Raw genomic sequence first — 24,615 nt, forward strand, 5'->3', positions numbered from 1 at the left:
CCCCCCCAACCCCCACCCCAAAAAAATGAAATAGAAATAAGGGCCGTCTTTCCCCTCAGAGCTATTCAGCTCTTTGATTATGTTATTTCTTCATAGACAGAAAAATATTACAGTCATTTCTTAATAATGACAGTCACAAAGACACTTGATGAACTTAATACAGGAATTGCAGGAAAACAAGCGATCTCCTCTATCTGGTAAATGACATCATAAAGGCCAGCGTAATGACAAACTTTCCAGTGAAGAAGATAACACAAAATGTTCCATTAAAAGGGTCGTTAAACAAAAGATGAAACTAATGATGAAACTTGAGATTTTTAGAGCAAAAATAATTTAAAAACATTTGATGCAATATGAGAAGAGTGTATTATTTTAACTTTATTTAGGTTGTTCTGTATATATTGTTTTAGACCTTAGCTTTGTATAACTACAAGAACAGTTCTGTGGAAGTTGAAGACATTGTTATTTTAGAGGTCAGGTATGTAAAATCTGGATGCAGGTTCCTGTACTGATATTAAAGTTTTAGATTTTGCATTATGAAAAATCATGTGTTACTGTTGTTTTAACTAAGTATTCTTATATATCAGCTGTTCAATGGTATTCAACTTTTCTGCTGTGTTAACTTTGTGTTTGATATGAAATTAGCTGGGAACAATTTGCACGAAATGTTAACAAAATATCCAGATTAAGGTAGCACAATACAAAGATTTTTTCACTCCCAATCAGACAACTTTAAACTGATGTAATTCATTTCATCCTTCTTTATATTTTATAAATGAGGTACCAAAAGAAAGAAGAAAGATTAATATTTCAAATTGTGATAATTTCATTATGACATAATTATTACATAATTAATTATTATGTTATTAGTTGCTATATTGTGATGTCCACACTTGAATGAATTTAGCGTCTTTGTTCTTCATAGCATCCCAAAATATTTTATAGATTCTTGTACAACACAGCTTAATTGACCTCCAAAACTGTGTCTCAGATTTCCCAAAACATCAATAGAACAAATGTTATACCCAATTGAATTTGGTGGTCTCTTATGAATTGATGTTGCAAACTTCATTGAAGATTTATGAGAGAATGAAATGCAATAGGAAAAATCTGAGACGCAGTTTTGGAGGTCAATCTGCGTTGTGCAAGAATCTATAAAATATTTTGGGATGCTATGAATAACAAAGAAGCTAAATTCATTCAAGTATGGACATCACAATATGGCAACTTATTACATAACAATTAATTATGTAATAATTATGTCACTATGAAATTATCACAATTTGAAAGATTAATCCTTCTTCTTTCTTTTGGTACCTCATTTATAAGATTTAAAGAAAGATGAGTGGAATTACATCAGTTTAAAGGTGTCTGATTGGGGATGAAAAATCTTTGTATTGTGCTACCTTAATGATGGAAAGATATAATGTTTTTGATGCTTATTTGTGCTATTGTTTTGTTTGAAGTCTAACTTTAAAAATTGTTTTGGGAGAGGAAATAGAATATGTAACATTGCAATCCATAATCTTGCTTAACAACATGCAAAGGACTAGTTGTGGCCCTTTTTTTTTTAATTCATCTGGATTTGTAATACTTCACTTTTTTAATAAGAAAAGGACCTTAAGTGCATCTTCTATGTCAGCAACAAATCTTTCTTGTGCAGAAATTCCATAAAGTTTTAATGATTTTTCATACTGTAGTTACTAAAAATATTCATTTCATTTCAGTAAAGGCTCTATAGTGTTTGTCATTGTGATAATTCTGAAGAAAGATTCTCCAAACTTTCGAAATTGGACCTCAGAAAAACTGATTCAAGAAACAGCAACAATAATTGAAGCTGTGAAAAAAGATCCTGAAGTAGATAATTTAGACTTCGTACAAACTATTAATACAGAGGAAATCTCCGTTAAAGAAGTCACAGGTATATCTAACTCAAATTACTGTAACTTGCTAAGTCTTTAAAATCATTAGTTTTTCAGCACTAGGTATCACCTATTATAAGATTATTAGTTATTGATTTCAAGGATTTAAAAAAAAAAATTTAATGAAATATGATTTAAATCTTAAAATGAGAGATGGTTGATACCAAAGGGATAATAAAACTCATAAAATAAATGACATCGTCATGGCAAAAAAATGAAATACTGTGGATTCATTTATTTTCATGGGTATCAATTTTCGTGGATTTCGGAAAACCAGCATTTTCGTGGATATTTGATTTTGTGGTTTTGTCAATCTCTGTATGCAAAGCCTATAGAATATGTGTTATTCGTTGAACATTTGAATTCATGGTTCACCTCTACCCAAGAAACCGTGGTTCACCTCTACCCACGAAAACCACGAAAATTGGTATCCAACGAATAATAATGAATCCACAGGACGACCTAAAGACCAAGAACAGCACCTAAAACACAACAATGAGAACACTGAGCAGCACAAACACCACAAAAAAACCTATAAGACTTTGAAGATGTCCTACGAATTAATTCTTTTAACATAGACTCTCTATTGAATAAAGGATTTAACATCAATGAGGCCGAATTTTAGTGGCCCATGGCCTAACTCTTCTTCATGTTGGATACATTTATTTAAAAGGAATTAAATGGTAAAAAAAGTAATAAATCTCATCCTGTTTTTTTTTTTTTGCACAATGACTGTTTACTGTTTATATTAAGTCAAATAGCAATTATTTATATACAGTCAAACCTGTTTTAAGAGACCACTCAAGGGAGAGCAAAACAAGTGGTGTCTTAAGACAGGTGGTCTTTAAATACAGGTTCAATTTATATAAAATGTACTACAGAGGGATATTAAATTGATGGTCTTTTAACACAGCAGGTTTTACTGTATATTTTGTCTTTTTTAGTTGTACTAACAGAGTGTGATAAAAATTCCTATATTAAAACAATAATACACAACAGTTGTGACGCAGCACTGCGACGACTGACACAGGTACCAGATTCTCAGGACAGGTGTAGGTCAGTAGTCTTTAAACGTACTTAGTTGACCCTTAATCTCTCTTAATACCATTAATTCCAATATTGTATAAATTAACATAAATTACTCAAAGCCCATTAAGAGGTTTATTTATGGAAAACTATGGTGTTAGGCAAAGTGGTAAAGTCAACAAAGAAGTGATAACTCCAGCAATTGTTCCTAAAAAAATTGTGTTTGTTTTTAAATATTTAGGTCATATGTTTTTGTAATTGTGTACTTAAAATTCTTTAAACAAGTGTTTTTGTATTGTTTTTTTTTTTTTTATGGGTAGAAAAAGCAAAATAATTGAAATTTAAAATATGGTTATTCTGATGTATTTTTTTGCATTTATGATTGGTTTTCAGAATTTTTCTCCAAACGATTGGATGTGTTGTTTTCAATGCCCAGCAGTGTTCTGTGGAGAAAGTGACTAAAACCATGACAACACACTTCCAGGATATAGTGTCTGGTGTAGGGACAGTCACAGGCTTCGATCCAAGCTCCTGCTATGGTGAGTTATAAAACATCATGGCCAGATAATTGACAAATATTCAGCTTTTTTGAAAGAAAATTGAGATAGTTAATTAAAATTAATCAATTAACTTCAATTTCATGAGTAGGATTAAATTTTATAATTATATTCTCCCAAAAATTACAAATTTGTGTTAGGAGACTTTGTCTCAAATGAAATAGCTGAATGAACGAATATTCTCATCTTTAAAAATAAATAATGTCAGAGGAATGGAATAATGGATTGTCCTTACAAATTATTGAATGTCAAAGATGTCATGCTTATTCCTAACAAGCATCAGGGACTACAAATCATAGCTTTCTAAAACTTGGTAGGAAGCTTTATGGGAAAATGCTCTATACCTTGTGATGCATTTCCAAATTGAACGATCATCAACTGATTGTTTACCAAATACCTTCATTTTCTTTCACAAGGCGAATAAATGTAATTTTTGTTGTGTTTTCTCTTGAGTTACAAGTCAGAGCTTCCTGAAAATTGGTATCAAGATTTATGTAATCATGCTGTACCATGGAAAGAATTCTACATCCATCACTCATTAACTTCCTGTTTAGTCAATATTTATAATGGTGAGTCATCATAAGTGAAAAAGATTTCACAGTTCATCTTTGTTTTATCTATAATGATGCCTATTATAGATTCGTAGTCCAACGTGTGTTTGTCCTTGTTAATCATCCTTTTACTTTCTTTTTCAGCTTCAGTTGATACAGTTGTTTTACCTACTATGATGCCAATCACTTCCCCAGTCAGACCATGTGTTCACCCGGATGTATTGTCCTATATATTGAACTTTGATTGTCACTATGATGCCATACCCACAGATATTGAACAAGGTGCTTCAATGACAAAAAAATGCAGGTAAATGAATTTTCTACATTTTATAACTATGCACTTTATTCATCCTTTTAATGGAATTCCACCATAAATCAAAATTAAATTAATTATTATATTCCTAATATAACTGACCAGTTGTTTGATAAGACGAGATATTGTTATATGTAAAATGCATTCCTTACAGAGAAAAAGTGCAAAATCTTCCGTAATTTTTCTTTTATTAATGGCATTTATAAACCTAATAAGCCAAAATAACACATGTATGGACATTTGGAAAAATATGAAGGTATGAATATAAGTTAACAATCTAGTTGAATACGCTAACCATATACAGAATCTTGAGAATAATTCAGATGATTTTTTATCTGAAAAACATTTTTGTTATTTAATTTCTGTCAGAACTATGGCCTTAAAAAGTATGATGTCTTGTTATTTCAGATTTTATTGGCAGTCATCAGCATGTGTGTATAGAATGAGTAAAATAAACCCACTACTACAGAGTGCTGGGGCATGTACATACAGTGACATTACAAGTGTATTACAACAACATGCCAGCCAAATGTATCGAGTTAAACCCAGCAATATTACTCCTTCAGACTGCTATAGTAAGCATTTTAATGTATACAGAACTTTCAGTTGTTAAGAAGCTAGTAGATCAAATGCTCCAATGATCCAATTTAGATTTGTTTTCTTTCAGTTTCTATTGCATCTTATTTGAAAGTATCACTTTGAAATTGCATGTAATTTATTTGTGATAAGAAAATGATTTTTTCATATCAGTAATTCCAGAAATATTTGGAGAAAAATGTTGTCATTTAGTTAACCTGATTTGCCTTTTTAGCTCACCTGGCCTAAAAGGCCAAGTGAGCTTTTCTCATCACTTGGCGTCCGGCGTCCGGCGTCTGGCGTCGTCCGGCGTCCGTCGTCGTCGTTAACTTTTACAAAAATCTTCTCCTCTGCAACTACTGGGCCAAATTAAACCAAACTTGGCCACAATCATCATTGCGGTATCTAGTTTAAAAAATGTGTCCGGTGACCCGGCCAACCATCCAAGATGGCCGCCATGGCTAAAAATAGAACATAGGGGTAAAATGCAGTTTTTGGCTTATAACTCAAAAACCAAAGCATTTAGAGCAAATCTGACGGTGTAGAATTGTTAAACATGTGAAGATCTATCTGCCCTGAAATTTTCAGATGAATCGGATAACCCGTTGTTGGATTGCTGCCCTGAATTAGTAATTTTAAGGAAATTTTGCTGTTTTTGGTTATTATCTTGAATATTATTATAGATAGAGAAAAACAGTAAACAGCAATAATGTTCAGCAAAGTAAGATTTACAAATAAGTCAACATGACTGAAATGGTCAGTTGACCCCTTTAGGAGTTATTGCCCTTTATAGTCAATTTTTAACCATTTTTCGTAAATCTTAGTAATATTTTACAAAAATCTTCTCCTCTGAAACTACTGAGCCAAATTAATCCAAACTTGGCCACAATCATCTTTTGGGTTAGTAGTTTAAAAAACATGTCCGGTGACCCGGCCATCAAACCAAGATGGCCGCCATGGCTAAAAATAGAACATAGGGGTAAAATGCAGTTTTTGGCTTATAACTCAAAAACCAAAGCATTTAGAGCAAATCTGACATGGGGTAGAATTATTAAACATGTGAAGATCTATCTGCCCTGAAATTTTCAGATGAATCGGATAACTTGTTGTTGGGTTGCTGCCCCTGAATTAGTAATTTTAAGGAAATTTTGCGGTTTTTGGTTATTATCTTGAATATTATTATAGATAGAGATAAACTATAAACAGCAATAATGTTCAGCAAATTAAGATTTACAAATAAGTCAACATGACTGAAATGGTCAGTTGACCCCTTTAGGAGTTATTGCCCTTTATAGTCAATTTTTAACCATTTTTCGTAAATCTTAGTAATATTTTACAAAAATCTTCTCCTAAGAAACTACTGGGCCAAATTAATCCAAACTTGGCCACAATCATCTTTTGGGTTAGTAGTTTGAAAAATGTGTCTGGTGACCCGGCCATCAAACCAAGATGGCCGCCATGGCTAAAAATAGAACATGGGGTAAAATGCAGTTTTTGGCTTATAACTCAAAACCCAAAGCATTTAGAGCAAATCTGACATGTGGTAAAATTGTTTATCAGTTCAAGATCTATCTGCCCTGAAATTTTCAGATGAATCGGACAACCCGTTGTTGGGTTGCTGGCCCTGAATTAGTAATTTTAAGGAAATTTTGCTCTTTTTGGTTATTATCTTGAATATTATTATAGATAGAGATAAACTATAAACAGCAATAATGTTCAGCAAAGTAAGATTTACAAATAAGTCAACTTGACTGAAATGGTCAGTTGACCCCTTTAGGAATTATTGCCCTTTATAGTCAATTTTTAACCATTTTTGGTAAATCTTAGTAATCTTTTACAAAAATCTTCTCCTCTGAAACTACTGGGCCAAATTAATCCAAAGTTGGCCACAATCATCTTTTGGGTTAGTAGTTTGAAAAATGTGTCCGGTGACCTGGCCATCCAACCAAGATGGCCACCATGGCTAAAAATAGAACATGGGGTAAAATGCATTTTTGGCTTATAACTCAAAACCCAAAGCATTTAGAGCAAATCTGACATGGGGTAAAATTGTTTATCAGGTCAACATTTATTTGCTCTGAAATTTTTAGATGAATCGGACAACCCGTTGTTGGGTTGCTGACCCTGAATTGTTAGTTTTAAGGAAATTTTGCTGTTTTTGGTCATTATCTTGAATATTATTATTGATAAACTGTAAACAACAATAATGTTCAGCAAAGTAAGATTTACAAATAAGTCAACATGACCGACATGGTCAATTGACCCCCTTAGGAGTTATTGTTCTTTATAGTCAATTTTTAACAATTTTCATAAAATTTGTAAATTTTTACTAACATTTTCCACTGAAACTAATGGGCAAAGTTCATTATAGATAGAGATAATTTTAAGCAGCAAGAATGTTCAGTAAAGTAAGATGTACAAACACATCACCATCACCAAAACACAATTTTGTCATGAATCCATCTGCTTCCTTTAATATTCACATAGACCAAGGTGAGTGACACAGGCTCTTTAGAGCCTCTAGTTCTTGAATAAGAAGATAATTATCATCTTAAAATATTTGACCAAAGAATTTGATAGGACCTGTATTCAGAGTCTTTCATTTCTTTTTTCCTATTCTGTATTTATTTACCCATTGTTCTGTATTCTTTATTTTTGTCCATTCATGTTTTTTTTTTTCCCACTATTCTCTATTCTGTAAACCCCATTCGAACCTCAAATAGTCTAAACCATAAGAGTAGTTATTTTAACTGTAATAGAATAATTTTATGAGGTAAAAAAGGGGAGTAAAACTGTTTTTATGATTTATGAATTGCAGGCTATAATCGTGACCAAGAAAGATGTTCCAGTTTTCTGTATGATCCAGAAATGTACCAGGATTTTGATCACTGCCTTTACAATGTCATGAAGGCTAGGTTTGACACAAAGTTGGATGCTGCCAATTTGACCTGTGTGTAAGTTAAATAAAATTTAACTATGGTATTATATAAAGAATAAAGCTCAGAGGTTGTATCTAAATGATCCAGTGTAAATTTGTCATGGTATCCTTTCCACATTGCAGTAGGCATTGGTCTGTTATAAAAGATACGTAAGCATTATAAAGACCACAATTTGACTTCTTTCCTTCGTTTCTTTTCTTGTTTAGTTGCTGTCCCTTTTGTATGTACCTTAATGTTCTGTCAATGTTTTAGGTGATTTTACAAGTATTATATTGTTATCATATTCATATATATATGTATACAAATGCACTTCCAAATAGACTACATATGTCAATTGTTTCAATTGCAAGAACTTTTACTGTATTCTGTTCCATATGGAAAGCAGTTTTTAATAACTTCTTGAACAAAATATAAAAATAAGATGTGATATGATTGCCAACTAGACAACTATCAACCAGAGAACAAACAATGTAGAAGTCAACACATATAGGTCACCATATAACTTTCTAAATGAGCAATACCCTTACCGCAAAGCAAGTTATAAATTGTCTGAAATGACAAATGTAAAATAATTCAAACAAGAAAACTAACAGCCTAATATGTACAAAACAATAAATTAAAGACAAATATGAAGAAGGAAAGGTACTTCTAGAAAATATCAATATAATTTGAAAAAAATACATGATATTAAAAAATGGATGAGGAGTTGTCTCCCATAGGCCTATGTCAATAAATAGATTAAGAAACTTATTTCTCCAGGTCACAGTGGCTTCAAAAATAACATAATGTTTTCTTAATGACAATGTTTATTATTATGTGACTTTGTTATAATATGTATACATGTTTTTGTTTAAATGTACTTTAATCAATCCAATCATTTACTGTGCTTTATTTGTAATTCAGTTGATTTTATAGCTCAAATTTTGGGCACAATTATTGGCAAATAAGATATCTTGTATGAAATACAGCAATAAATGACAACCACTGAATTACAGAGTCCTGATTTGGGACAGGGACATATAGAATGTGGTGGGTTATACATGTTTACTGGCACCAAACCCTCCCTTAACATGTCCACCTTATTACTGAGATGTTCACAATTTATTTCAACACATGTCAAAGAACAAACAGTTTCTGCTAACTTTATTTAATGTTTTTACTTACAGACTATATGAGTTATTGTGTTTACTTACAGGCTATATGAAGAAGCAACAGAATGTGTATTTAGATATTACAAGTGGAAGGGACTAGACAGCTGTGTCAAGAGTCAGTTTGAATCAGATTTAATCTGGATGATAAACATGCGAGCTGCCCAGTGGTCACAGATGATGGGCATGGATATAGCGGAACCAGAAATTACTCAGAAATGCATAAGTATGATTTTAACATTGAATGCTAATAATGGAGGGTGAAATAATTAAACATAATTTTTTAAGAGATAATAAGGCAAATTGTGGAGTTGGTCATTACTTTTGTAAGCTAGCTACTTAGAGATGTTTAAAAACTTTTGAAGGGAATTCAGGATTGAGCTGTTTTAAAATTCTAAAAAATTTGGGAATAGCCAGTTAAATTGTCAGAAATAGACCCATGATTTTCACAGGAATTTGGTATTTAATTTTTGTCGAGCCTTCGACTTTAGTCGAAAAAGCGAGACTAAGCGATCCTACATTCCGTCGTCGTCGGCGTCGTCGGCGGCGTCAACAAATATTCACTCTGTGGTTAAAGTTTTTGAAATTTTAATAACTTTCTTAAACTATACTGGATTTCTACCAAACTTTGACAGAAGCTTGTTTATGATCATAAGGTAGTATCCAAAAGTAAATTTTGTAAAAATAAAATTCCATTTTTTCCGTATTTTACTATAAATGGACTTAGTTTTTTCTGCGAGGAAACAAAACATTCACTCTGTAGTTAAAGTTTTTAGAATTTTAATAACTTTCTCAAACTATCCTGGGTTTGTACTAAACTTGCACAGAAGCTTGTTTATGATCATAAGATAATATCCAGAAGTAAATTTTGAAAAAATAAAATTCCATTTTTTTCATATTTTACTTATAAATGGACTTAGTTTTTTCTGCGGAGAAACATTACATTCACTCTGTGGTTAAAGTTTTTAGAACTTTCTTAAACTATCCTGGGTTTGTACCAAATTTGGACAGAAGCTTGTTTATGATCATAAGATAGTATCCAGAAGTAAATTTTGTAAATAAATAAATCCATTTTTTCCATATTTTACTTTTAAATGGACTTAGTTTTTCTCCAGGGAACCATTACATTCACTCTGTGGTTAAAGTTTTAAAAATTTTAATAACTTTCTTAAACTATCCTGGGTTTGTACCAAACTTGGACAGAAGCTTATTTATGATCATAATATTGTATCCAGAAGTAAAGTTTGTAAAAAGATTACTCAGTTTTTTCTGTAATTTACTTTTAAATGGACTTAGATTTTCTTGCAATCATAAAATAGTACATGTAACAAGGAGGAATATTTTTATTGATTTTTTCCCTCATTGTTGTTGAGTCTGCAATTTACAGCAAAAATAGGCGAGACACTGGGTTCCGCGGAACCCTTACAAATTTTTAAAGCAATTGCTTTTATGCCGTCGCGTATGGCCATCTTTGTGACCCAGATCAGAGACTCCGCCCAGATCAAGCCATAGTATTTTGTTAAACAGGCTCCTGGTCAGTCATTCTTTAACACCTATGTATGTTTTCTAATGCAATACATAGCTTGAAACTTAAAAAAAAAGTTAGTGGATTTAAGAAGTTTCAGAATATGTTCTTGTAGATGTATTTTTGTATTTAAAGGGTCAACCGTTTGACTATCAAATAACATAGAAGTCCGAGTGAAAAAAAGTACATTTTTATAAATGCGATTCCGTTTTCCGCCGTTCGTACGATGTTTCAACAAAATATGGATTCATTTCAGTTGTTGATTTAGTATTGAAAATTTAACTGAATTATCTCCTAATAAATACGGTTTTTTATGTTTAATTTGTGTTTCTTTAAGAGGTCAGGTGCTCTTGTTCATTCATAAAATTATCGTTCATTCATACATTTATCGTAAAATCAAAATCACTACACAGGTTAATGCGTAGTGTCAAATTATTACCTGTAATCTAAAAATAGACAAACTTTATTTGCGCAAATAATTTAGCGGAACGAAACCCTTGTTGAAAACACATAACAATAAGTTCGTTTTCCTTTTCTGTCAAAACTACGTAATATTTAACGATCACCTTACTAATGAAATGGACCCGTCCAAACGTAGTAGATGCCAAGTCGGTCCAGATGAAGAGATATTTACAATTTGGAATTTTCTAGTTTATTAATACATAGATTGAAAAAAAGTACGTCTTTTTAAATATCATGATCAAAACTGAGTTTGCATAACAAATGTCAGATGAAACCATTATCCTCGTCTTTTCAGTGAACAAGTCTACTACGTTTGTTGACACTCGAAGGTCCACCGTGTTAGCAATTTTATTTCACATGTTTTCGAAATATTGAAGATCATTTTTCGCAATGTTTCCTGAAAATTGATAAATATCAAAGCAACGTAGAGCTGTTTGTTCTTGTTCGTATAATAAAATTGAGAATGGAAATGGGGAATTTGTCAAAGAGACAACAACCCGACCATAGAAAAACATACAACAGCAGAATTAAGGTCACCAACAGGTCTTCAATGCAGCGAAAAATTCCCGCACCCGGAGGCGTCCTTCAGCTAGCCCCTATACAATATATATACTAGTTCAGTGATAACGATTTAATGTCATGTTTGTCTGTGATGACCCCCCTTTTCGGGATTGCATGAGAATTGTAGTTATCTCGTACCCACATGCACTTGTTTCTATCCATAGGAAGGTCGACTATCCATATAAGACCTTCCTATGGATAGAAACAAGTGCCTGTGCTCGTACCGCATCAGAAGGACACATATCAACTGAGCAATAATGTTTGGAACTTAGTTTTAAAAATGATGACAAAGTAACATTATGAAAATATTTTTATTAAGCTGAAATATACATTTATTCTTTACATGTTTATGTCTTGTAAGATATTTTATTTCTTTCCCGTTTTTTAACATTTGCGTCTGGAAAGTTGAAATGTTTTAACTTAATCATTTGTGTTAATGGTTAAATATAAATTAATAATGAAAATTGTTAAAATTAAATCAATAAAGGAAATTATTGCCAAGGAAGATACAAACACTACCAGGGGATAATCCATGATGATTTCTTTTTGAGTTATATGTTTCAGCACATGTATATTTGACCCCAACTTTAGCCTGGTAAACGTGTTGTCTCCTTGTGAAATATAAAACATATTAAAAATGACTTTCTGCTAAAGTCTTTTATTTATATAAAGTTAAAACCTTCTTACTTTTAACTAGACAACACTCATGTCAGGTTTAATTCTTGTATATATGTGGATGAAAAATAAAAGTCCCCAAACATTAACATGGCAGCAATTGCTTTTACAGCCTTTAAGGCTTTGATTTTCTCTAGAAATCATTATGAGACCCCTTCCTACTCCTCCTACTCCTCCTACTCCTCCTACTCCCCCTATTGTCATGCTGCTAATGAAAGAGATCCTGTTAGTGATATCATATTTTAATGTCAGATATTAATTTAGAACAGTTTTCATGATAGCAGTCCAGTAAATAACTAGAAACAAATGTCCCCATCATGTTTAAAGACTTTAAAAAACATTTACATTTCAGGACATTTGAAGATCGTTATATACCCTGTATAATGGAGAAACTATCTGATCATTTCAATTGCACTAGTGGAGATATAAAGAAGAGTATCTTGGAGGAAAATCATCTCATTACAGAGTTATCCAGAGGAAAAGTAGATTTATCATCTTGTAAGTTTATTCTTTTATTTATTTTTTTGCTTTTGAATTTTAGTGTCTGTACCTGTATATGACTTCAGAAGTGATTTTAATTTATATGAATGAACTTTTCAAGGTTAAATACTTCACAGGGTATTTTCTTCTATGATATTGAATCTTGTATGTTTTATTAATTCTATTTATCATGGTTGATTTGGTCTGTTGTGCAGTGTGGTAATATTGATGATGGAGCATATTCCTTTTATCCATTTTTATCCATTTTATTGTAAACGATCAATTTAATTTCTAAAGCTATTAAAGTTTCCTTTATATTATTTTTGGCCTTGGTGGCTGAGTGATGTTAGTTTACCAACTGTATCAATAGTCTGTCAACCTTTTGTTTTAGGTACGAAACATTGCATGGCAAAAGCATTCAACTCAAATCATAATTAACTAGGATTATAGTTTTCTTACCTAAAATGAGGATTTTATCTGGGCCAAAGGGCTTCCTCCACAAAAACTGACTGCCACAAAAGAGCCAATAGTGTTGAAAGTGGGGTTAAACACTAGAAATCAATCAATCATCTATATTATTTGAATATTTTTACTCCACAGGTATGTCAATGAATGAAACAGATATTTGTACATCCTACAAGCCAGAAGTTGTCAACTTTGAAGATTGTTCAATGGCTGTCTATGGTTTTATAAATAAAACAGTGTCTACAGAGGTTCTTTGCAGGTGAGATCTCGTTTTACTTCTGTTTGGAGCTTATTTTCTTACTGCTTTTTAAAAAGAGTGAGACTTTAGTTGGCTTTCCTGCTTTGTTTGTATTGATGTGGGCTCAAGCATTTTAATTCAGATTGAAATCTGCAAACAATATAAATATGTTGAGTTAAACCTGTATACCTTATACTTAAAGCGGCATTAGCTACGAGTTATAAAGCAAATTATAATATGATTTTTTATAGTTCAATCATTAATGAAAGTGAATTCTGGAAATAATAGTTCATTTTTAGAAGCTAGTAAATAATTCAATCTCATTAAATCCTTATTCATGTGACATCGTCAGGGTCGTCCGATGACAGATGGTTTCTGGATAATAACAACTATAAATAAATTAGAAATCAATAAAATTTTAGCATAAGGTTCATAACCAATAAAGAAAGAGGTGGATTGAATTTGGGGGGTAAAGGTCCAAATTGTTTTGGAATTAGGGGCCAAAAAAGGGGCTGAAATAAACTCTTTTGTAGTTTCCAGACAACAACTTGTGTTCAAGTGTATGAATCTCTCTGAAATTATACCACAAGTTTCCATATTACAAAGGGATGGTTAGGATTGACTTTGGGGGGTTATTGCTCAAACCATTTAGGAATTGGGGCAAAAAAAAGTGGAAAACAAGGGTTTTTTTGGTTAAAGGACAATTGAGACAATTTAAAAGCAGTGTAAGGGAGGTTATCCAAATCAATTTAAAGAAAAATGTTTGATGGCCTCCAATTAACTGCTTGTAAATGGCAACAGCATAGTGTATTGCACAAAAATATTGAATATAAATTCAAATCATATAACCAATTCGAAGTTCTTTGACTATAGTTATTCTGTGTCAGAAACCTATTATGTGCCAAAAAATTAATTACGCTTCAAATTCTGACTGTATCATGGGTGAATATTGTGTCCACTTTGGCCCCAACTTTTCAGGATTGGACATCTGCAGTTGTATCCAGCTGAAGTGCCTGGAGAAAACCACCGACCTTTGATAGGAAAACTGACATTTCTAGTCAATAGTCCATTTGCCAATTACTGATTTAATTCTGTTATCAAACACTTTTTAAACAAATTACTTCCCTTTGTCAATCGTAGACTGGTTCCATACTGGACAAAATTGGCTTTTGCCAATGCAAAGCATGATGAATTGAAAGTGATGTATCTGCGGTTCAACTAATTTTTCATGAAAAACAACTTCAAATGTCAAAAGTATTTAGCTAAACAACGAAGTAATGTAATTAAAAGATTTTAAAACCTTATAGATTACTCACATTACGCTCAGGTAAATTTGCTCTTTCTGCTAGCTCTCCATTGTAAATAAAAATTAATGTCCCTCAAAAGGGAGACAACTAAAAAAGGGATCTCTAATTACAGGGTCAATTCCGGGAATTGGCAAATAGCCTTTTCAGTCTAGAGTTGACTGCATCCACACAAGGGATGTTCTTGACTGGTTGGGGATTACTGTAGTAACTACTTGGACCACTCAGCCACAGAGGCCCCTCAATGTTTAATTAGATGGCATTTAGACTTAAATACACACAAAATGCTGGTACATATTATCATATTTATGCATTGTTGATTGTTTATTTCAGACTTATTATAAAAAGACAAGTGTTTTAGAGTGTTGTTAATCAAATATGAGAATTTGAGTCAAAACTGTATATAATTTGACCTCTTTAGATTTGATTGGTTGTTATCCTAGAGGTTAGGAATCTAAATATGATATATACAGGTTAAAATCAACTTAATTATATTGCTATAGTTGTCTTATATTTAGAAATCTATTGAAGAAAATCTGACTTGACCTTTATTGATCAGAATGTCTAGATTCCTGTTTGCATCAAAATGATTAGATTTTTTTATGTTATTGCCCTTAAATGACAATTTTTTAGTTAATTCTCATGGTTTTGCCTATAAACTATCTTAGATATACACCCCTACTGGATGAATAGTTTTTATACTTGTATGAAGCAGAATTCATTCAGAACCTTCTAAAAGACGAAAAAGAAAAAGCACCTTGCCAAGTATTTTAATTATACCCCCGCTTTGAAAAAGGGGGTATACTGTTTTTACCTCTGTCTGTCCATGCATCCATCCATTCGTCCATCGGTCTGTCCGTCAGAAATTGACAATGTGAGTTGGTTGAAAACAAAACTTTACGACAAAAAGGATGATTTCAGCTTTCCCATATTTTCAATTCTATGTAGCAACATGCCAGCATCACCTGCATATAGAGTATATATCTCCTCATTGATAGGATATTCCTGATCTTGCATTTCCTATCATAATTTCTTTGATATAGGATTTCTACTTACAAGGAGGCTTTTGAACCAAGAGTTCCAAGGAGTGAAGTTGAAATCATCCATCTGAAACTTTTATTGATGCCATCATAAGATGGTTGAGGGTTAAAGAATATCTGTTTTAAAGATGAGGACGGATATGTTTTTTTGTTTGTTTTTTGTTATTTATTTGCAGAGATGAATTATGTAGTTCTTTCTCATGTAAGAGACAATATATCATATGACAATTCTATTTCTACTAATTTATGTACACATATACAATGTAAAAACAAAATATCTGATCATTCATAGAAAAGAATGGCAAAAGCATTCCAACTTTTGTCAAAAATATCTACTCTTTTATTTTTAACAGCAATTATTTTTTCAGTGTTGTGTAAAGATTTTATTTTACTTTGCACTGCCTTAAGTGTTAAAGCTTTCTTAAAATATTTGCAGTTGAAAATATATTGTTTTATCTGCATATAAATCAAATTTGCAGCATTCCTCCTAAATGATTTTGTAATATCCCCAAATAGAAAATATTTTATGGTAAATGGAACACTTATACCATTTGACAAAAACCTCGAGTCAATTTCATCCATGAATGTTTTAAACAATCTCACAATTCCAAAATAAATGTACAATAGTTTCTACTTCTTCTTGGCAAAAAGTACAATTTGGGTTGTCAGTGACCTTAATTTTATTCAAAAATTTATTAGTACCTAAAATATGCTGATATATTCTATATTGTAACCACTGTAGTTTGGTATATTTTGTGACTTTAAAAGGTAATTTGAAAATTAATTTCCATTCCTCTTCATCTACCTCTACAATTTGATCCCATTTTTTCTGACCCGTTGAAACTTTATTATTTTTAATTAATAGTGAATACATGTCTTTAGTTCCCCTTGAGCTTTTAAAAAAAATCTTGGCAAATGAAGGAATAAGAGGGGCGACTACCGGTAGTTTATAATTATCAAAAACATATCCCTTTCTTGCATTCTTTACAGCAGATATTATGCTGTTATATTTCATAGCATTTCTATCAATTTTAAATGTTTCTTCTAACTGTTCCAAACTGAGAATTTTTCCAGCATCTGATACAATGTCATTAATGAAAAATATACCTTTATTAAACCAGTTTTTATAAAATACAGGTTTATTTTTGTCGAGCCTGCAACTTTTGTTGCAGAAAGCTTGACATAGGGATAGTGATCCGGCGGCTACGGCGGCGGCGTTAGCTCACTTCTTAAAAGCTTTATATTTTAGAAGGTGGAAGACCTGGATGCTTCATACTTTGTATATAGATGCTTCATGTTACAAAGTTTCCGTCAGTCACATGTCCAATGTCCTTGACCTCATTTTCATGGTTCAGTGACCACTTGAAAAAAAAGTTCAAATTTTTTGTAATGTTGAATTCTCTCTTATTATAAGTAATAGGATAACTATATTTGATATGTGTTCACCTTGCAAGGTCCTCGTGTCTGTCGGACAGTTTTCACTTGACCTCGACCTCATTTCATGGATCAGTGAACAAGGTTAAGTTTTGGTGGTCAAGTCCATATCTCAGATACTATAAGCAATAGGGCTAGTATATTCGGTGTATGGAAGGACTGTAAGGTGTACATGTCCAACTGGCAGGTGTCATCTGACCTTGACCTCATTTTCATGGTTCAGTGGTTATAGTTAAATTTTTGTGTTTTGGTCTGTTTTTCTTATACCATATGCAATAGGTCTACTATATTTGTTGTATGGAATGATTGTTAAGTGTACATGTCTAGTGGGCAGATGTCATGTGACCTTGACCTCATTTTCATGGTTCAATGGTCAAAGTTAAGTTTTTGAGTTTTGGTCTTTTTATCTAATGCTATATGCCATAGGTCATCTATATTTGGTGTATGGAAATATTTTATGATCTTTATGTCAGTCGAGCAGGTTTTATTTAACCGTGATCTCATTTTCACGGTTCATTGCACAGTGTTAAGTTTTTGTGTTTTGGTCTATTTTTCTTAAACTATAAGTAATGTGTCAACTATATATGTTGTATAGAAGCATTGTTAGCTGTACCTGTCTGCCTGGCATGGTTCATCTGACCTGGACCTCTTTTTCAAGGTTCATTGGTCTTTGTTTAGTTATCTTGGTTAATGTTAAGTTTATGTGACAGTTGTAATGAAGCTTAGCTTTATACTTAGGACTATCAACATAATATCAATGATTAGTATAGAAGGCGAGACATTTCAGCGTGTGCACTCTTGTCTATTTTTATACAATTATTCATCCACAGTGGGTTTGTCAAAAAATATTCCCACATATTCTTTTCTTCTTTATCAACAATAATGTCCCATGCATGGAATACATCCTGCAAAATTTTGATTAGATTTTTTATCTTCAAAACTCTCTCACTATAATTGATGTTAATAATTTTATCAAGATCTACGTCAAAATTAATACCCAATAGCATAAAAGATGTTGCACCCCAGGATAAATTTCTGTTTGGACAAAGTTTGTCACTACAGTATCTTACTCCCAATCCAAACTACCTGTAGGCCTTAAACTGTCCTAACAAGTTTAAACAAATTGTTGCCACCAATGGAGATATTGTATAGCTGGTCATTTTTGCTGTTCACAGTTACTATTCATCTATGGTAGTTTTCAAGTTACATGTAATAAGCAAAAACACTTATAAAAGAGAGGCCAAAAATACCAAATGGATAGTCAAACTCATCAGTCGGAGAACAAACTGACAATGCCATGACAAAAAACAGATACATCTAGAAGACAAACAAAAGTACAAAAAAAAACAACATAGAAAACTAAAGACAGAAAAACATGTAACCCATTAAAATTAGTGGTGATCTCATGTGCTACATAAGGGTAAGCAGATCCTGCTCCACATGTAACACCCATTGTGCTTCCTATGTGAGTACAAAAATAGTGATAAGTCTTATTTGGTAGGTCACATTTGAGGAAAAAATAGATTCACTCAAAACTAGGTAAGAACATCATCAAAGTGTTCTGTTTGTGGTATAAAAATAATTAATTAAATATTCAATGAAAACAATAAAAAAAAATACAATATTGAAATTCTGTACTTAAGTGCCTGTGGCACAAAGGAGTAGGTTTAGTAAGACCCCTTTTTAGCCCCAAAATATATCAGTTTTACAAAATTGTGAAAATGTAATCTTTTCGCTATTTACTGGAAAGAAGAATGCTTCTGCTACATTAATATGGGCTGTTTTGACAATATAATATATATATATATCAGGTACTAGCATCATTAAGTCATGCTAAATTACTGAAATCTTCACAATTTTAGCATTTTAGTTAAATTTTAGACGGTTTCCGTCTTAAATGAAAGTGGCCGCATTCGTGTTCATTCATAATATTGAAATGTAAGTTGTATTTGATGATATTACATAACATATATAAAGTTTGAGGATGAACACGGATACGGCCACTTTCAATTTTGACAAAACCATTTGAAAAGTGACGTTTTTTGGCATTTTTGATAGATTTTTCATATTTAAGCTTTAATCAGAGCGTTTTTAATGTCTAAATCAGTGAAAATTTTTCACATAAACTAATTGAATCAATTGAAATAGACACTTAAGTGTTTAAAATGTGTCAAAAATCTTTCGTCAGATGAACCTGAAATTTGAGGCCAAAATCAGCTCTTACCGGACCTACGCCTTTGTATGAAATGATGTTTTGTTCACACTAGTAGCAAAAAAAAATAACAGTCCTTAAATCAAACTTTGAATGAATTAGATTGGTATGTATACCTCTCAGGGCTAAATATAAACTTTTCTAAAACAATGTATAGGAGGTAAGATAAGTCCTTTTCTTCTTTTTATTTGGATTATTCTTGTACATCATGATGAAAAGATGGTACAGTTACATACAACTTGAATACCAGCCAATATTTTCATTTGTAGGAATAACTTTTGACTTTTCCAATTTTGAACATATACAAAGAATGACATTTATCTTTGTGAACAATGAAAGACAGAACATTGATTTTTATATATATATTGATATACTAGTACATATTTATACAAAACATCAAATTTATTAAAGATAACATTATGCAAAAAGAAAAGAATTACAATTAAAAACCAATTGTTCAGAGAACAATTGAAAGTCTTTCCACATCAAAGAAATTTTGATAAGATGGATTCTTCATACTGATGCGATAAATGAATGGTTTGATTATATTTTTGAGTGATATAAGGGAGATACTATTCTACTTCCGGTGAAATGAATGTCACTTCCGGTCTCATATGAAAGCTTCTTTCACACTGATTTCAAAAATATATAGTTTCTATATACTTTTGTATGTAGAAGGGGAGATAATTGGCCACTTCCGGTTTGTTGGAAGTCATTTTTAGTCTTCAGTAATGAGTTTATGTATCTATATGACACTATATATCACTATATGAGTTTTTTGATATGAGAAAATTGCAAAAAAGGCTACTTCCGGTTTTCTCAAGGTCACTTCCGGTAGTCATTTTTCAAGGTCATTTGTCACCTAACCTTTTGTACAAGGTCAAATGCCTTTATAATGAACTTAGTTGAAGTTATAATGAAATAACCTCATATCAAGACATTTCAGGGGCACCAACTCCTATAAGATGCCATTATATTGTATAAGTCTAAATGTAGCATATCTTCATTTCAATAAAGCAGACATTTTGCACTTGTTTTTTTATATGTATCTTTCAAAGTGTCAGAGAAAATGCAAAAACAAGCAAAAGTCACAATTGAGAACTTGACCTTGACCTTTGACCTTGACCTTATTTTCTAAGTTAGTACCTAGGGGACTCATATAAAAACATTCCAGGGTTGTACGGTTAATGGTTTATAAGTTAAAAATACATTCCGACAAATTTATTTTGTAAAGGTAGATAACTCCTATAAAATTTCATCAAATCGCTTCGATCCAAATTAGGCAAAAATTCCTAAGGATGTAACGAACAATTTGTAAAAAGAATTTTGTCGATATCTTTTTTTGTTACGAAGGAGATGCACACAAATGATAAACAGTAAATAGGGAGATAACTCTTACAAAGAAAATTGTTCGTCTTCACAGGGTGAGATTTAAAACCGTATAAACTATACAATACAATATACAAAATATCTAAGCGACATATTGCGAAACAAAAATTTCAGAATGTGGCGGAAAAAAAAAATAATAATAAATATAAAGCAATTGTTTTGAAAACAATTGTTAGGCAGTCTTTCCCCTCTGATGAATGGACAATTGATTTTTTTGATTTATTGATTTGGAAAAAGGGGGCGGGGGGGGGGGGGGGGGGTATTTGTTTGTTTGTTTGTTTGTTTGTTTTTGTAAAGGGTCTATATTATTTAGTTACCGGAGAAGTTTCATGTTTAGTTTGGAAAGTTTTTCTTTTATTTTAGATACAGCACGCGCGCAAGATTGAGGAGACATCACGTGACGCGGGTTTATATTAAGAAAAACTTAGTCTTTTTATTTCTCTTTAGGTCGGGACGTTAAACAGACAACATGTATAGAGATGGAATGCACACAATGTAATTTCTTTTGTCATTGTAGGAAATTGACATTTTGATGAAAGTTCACAAGCAGTGCATGTTTTGGATTTAATCGATCCGGTGTAACTTTAAAACACATTTATTGATTATTTTCTGATAATGTACATTTTTCAGCACCTGTTTGTAACACAGATTAGTATTTCAATCTCGGAGCGGACATTTTATTGTAGGTTTTTACTGAGATTTACGGACCTAGCAAGCGATTTTTACAGCATTGCCATTTCTTTTTTCTAGGAAAAGTCTTGAGAGATATCTGCAAACAGTTTTTTTATGAACCTTCAATACATGTATGCCCTGCTGACTGCAAATTTTCAGGTCGATTGGACTTGTAGTTTCAGAGAATATGTGGATTTTTAGCTCACCTGGCCCGAAGGGCCAAGTGAGCTTTTCTCATCACTTGGCGTCCGTCGTCCGTCGTCGTCCGTCGTCCGTCGTCCGTCGTCGTCGTCGTCGTCGTCCGTCGTCGTTAACTTTTACAAAAATCTTCTCCTCTGAAACTACTGGGCCAAATCAAACCAAACTTGGCCACAATCATCATTGGGGTATCTAGTTTAAAAAATGTGTGGCGTGACCCGGTCAACCAACCAAGATGGCCGCCACGGCTAAAAATAGAACATAGGGGTAAAATGCAGTTTTTGGCTTATAACTCAAAAACCAAAGCATTTAGAGCAAATCTGGCATGGGGTAAAAATGTTTATCAGGTCAAGATCTATCTGCCCTGAAATTTTCAGATGAATCGGTCAATCGGTTGTTGGGTTGCTGCCCCTGAATTGGTAATTTTGAGGAAATTTTGCTGTTTTTGGTTATTATCTTGAATATTATTATAGATAGAGATAAACTGTAAACAGCAATAATGTTCATCAAAGTAAGATCTACAAATAAGTCAACATGACCAAAATGGTCAGTTGACCCGTTTAGGAGTTATTGCCCTTTATAGTCAATTTTTAACCATTTTTCGTTAATTAAAGTAATCTTTTACAAAAATCTTCTCCTCTGAAACTACTGGGCCAAATTAATCCAAACTTGGCCACAATCATCTTTGGGGTATCTAGTTTAAAAAATGTGTGGCGTGACCTGGTCAACCAACCAAGATGGCCGCCACGGCTAAAAATAGAACAAAGGGGTAAAATGCAGTTTTTGGCTTATAACTCAAAAACCAAAGCATTTTGAGGAAATCTGACGGGATAAAAATGTTTATCAGGTCAAGATCTATCTGCCCTGAAATTTTCAGATGAATCAGTCAATCGGTTGTTGGGTTGCTGCCCCTGAATTGGTAATTTTGAGGAAATTTTGCTGTTTTTGGTTATTATCTTGAATATTATTATAGATAGAGATAAACTGTAAACAGCAATAATGTTCATCAAAGTAAGATCTACAAATAAGTCAACATGACCAAAATGGTCAGTTGACCCGTTTAGGAGTTATTGCCCTTTATAGTCAATTTTAACCATTTTTCATAAATTAAATTAATCTTTTACAAAAATCTTCTCCTCTGAAACTACTGGGCCAAATTAATCCAAACTTGGCCACAATCATCTTTGGGGTATCTAGTTTAAAAAATGTGTGGCGTGACCTGGTCAACCAACCAAGATGGCCGCCACCGCTAAAAATAGAACATAGGGGTAAAATGCAGTTTTTGGCTTATAACTCAAAAACCAAAGCATTTTGAGGAAATCTGACGGGATAAAAATGTTTATCAGGTCAAGATCTATCTGCCCTGAAATTTTCAGATGAATCGGTCAATCGGTTGTTGGGTTGCTGCCCCTGAATTGGTAATTTTGAGGAAATTTTGCTGTTTTTGGTTATTATCTTGAATATTATTATAGATAGAGATAAATTGTAAACAGCAATAATGTTCAGCAAAGTAAGATCTACAAATAAGTCAACATGACCAAAATGGTCAGTTGACCCCTTTAGGAGTTATTGCCCTTTATAGTCAATCTTTAACCATTTTTCATAAATCTAAGTAATCTTTTACAAAATCTCCACTGAAACTACTAGGCCACAATCATCTTTGGGGTATCTAGTTTGAAAAATGTGTCCGATGACCTGGCCATTCAACCAAGATGGCCGCCACGGCTAAAAATAGAACAAAGGGGTAAAATGCAGTTTTTGGCTTATAACTATGAATTCAAAGCATCTAGAGCAAATCTGACAAGAAGTTAAATTGTTAATCAAGTCAATATCTATCTGCCCTGAATTTTTCAGATGAATTGGACAACTGGTTGTTGGGTTGCTGCCCTCCAATTGGTAATTTTTAAAGAAATTTTGCCGTTTTTGGTTATCTTGAATACTATTATAGATAGCGATAAACTGTAAACAGCAATAATGTTCAGCAAAGTAAGATCTACAAATAAGTCAACATGACCTAAATGGTCAATTGACCCCTTAAGGAGTTATTGCCCTTTATAGTCAATTTTTAACAATTTTCATTAATTTGGTAAATATATGTAAATTTTTACCAAATATAGTTCTCTGTTACTAATGGGCAAAGTTCATTATAGATATAATTGTAAGAAGCAAAATCGTTCAGTAAAGTAAGAACTTCAAACACATCACCATCACCAAAATACAATTTTGTCATGAAACCATTTGTGTCTTTTGTTTAATATGCACATAGACCAAGGTGAGCGACACAGGCTCTTTAGAGCCTCTAGTTTTTCAGAAGAGACGTAAGAACAATAATAAAATAAAAATTTTCTTGAATAATTGAGAGTTTGTTCCTTCAATATACTGTCATAAATAAACAGTCATACATATTGATTGATTGATTAGTTGGTTGATTGATTGGTTGGTTGGTTGGTTGGTTGATTAAACACGTTTGATAGGGTCACTTAGAACAAGGGAAAAAAAACCAAGAGACCTTGCATCCCGTATTAAACGCATGACACGGAAACATACATTAAGTGATTGATTGGTTGGTTGGTTGGTTAAACACGTTAGTTAAACATGTTGGTTGAACACATTGGTTAAACACGTTGGCTGGTTAAACACGTTGGAAAGGCTCAATTTAAACAAGCAAAAAAAAACATCTTGGATCCCGTATTTAACAAATGAAACGGAAACATGCATTGATTGGTTGATTGGTTGGTTGGTTGGTTGGTTGGTTGGTTGGTTGGTTGGTTGGTTGGTTAAACACGTTGGTTAAACACGTTGGTTAAACACGTTGGCTGGTTAAACACGTTTGATAGGCTCAATTTAAACAAGCGAAAAAAAAACATCTTGGATCCCGTATTTAACACATGAAACGGAAACATGCATTGATTTATTGGTTGGTTGGTT

General features: G+C 32.5%; 1 protein-coding gene across 1 annotated transcript in view; it reads left to right on the top strand.

Moving 5' to 3' along the window:
- Positions 1-24,615, top strand: part of LOC143073779 (uncharacterized) — a 206,144-nt gene that overhangs the window by 42,160 nt on the left and 139,369 nt on the right. Inside the window, exons 18-28 of the mRNA XM_076249535.1 lie at positions 411-478; positions 1,728-1,921; positions 2,867-2,978; positions 3,342-3,487; positions 4,201-4,363; positions 4,778-4,944; positions 7,764-7,899; positions 9,080-9,258; positions 12,393-12,480; positions 12,608-12,753; positions 13,336-13,459. Of these exons, the coding sequence (XP_076105650.1) occupies positions 411-478; positions 1,728-1,921; positions 2,867-2,978; positions 3,342-3,487; positions 4,201-4,363; positions 4,778-4,944; positions 7,764-7,899; positions 9,080-9,258; positions 12,393-12,480; positions 12,608-12,753; positions 13,336-13,459 (1,523 nt within the window). The remainder of the gene's footprint in view (positions 1-410; positions 479-1,727; positions 1,922-2,866; positions 2,979-3,341; positions 3,488-4,200; positions 4,364-4,777; positions 4,945-7,763; positions 7,900-9,079; positions 9,259-12,392; positions 12,481-12,607; positions 12,754-13,335; positions 13,460-24,615) is intronic.

Source organism: Mytilus galloprovincialis, chromosome 4 (assembly GCF_965363235.1).
Source record: "Mytilus galloprovincialis chromosome 4, xbMytGall1.hap1.1, whole genome shotgun sequence".
Taxonomy (NCBI): domain Eukaryota; kingdom Metazoa; phylum Mollusca; class Bivalvia; order Mytilida; family Mytilidae; genus Mytilus; species Mytilus galloprovincialis.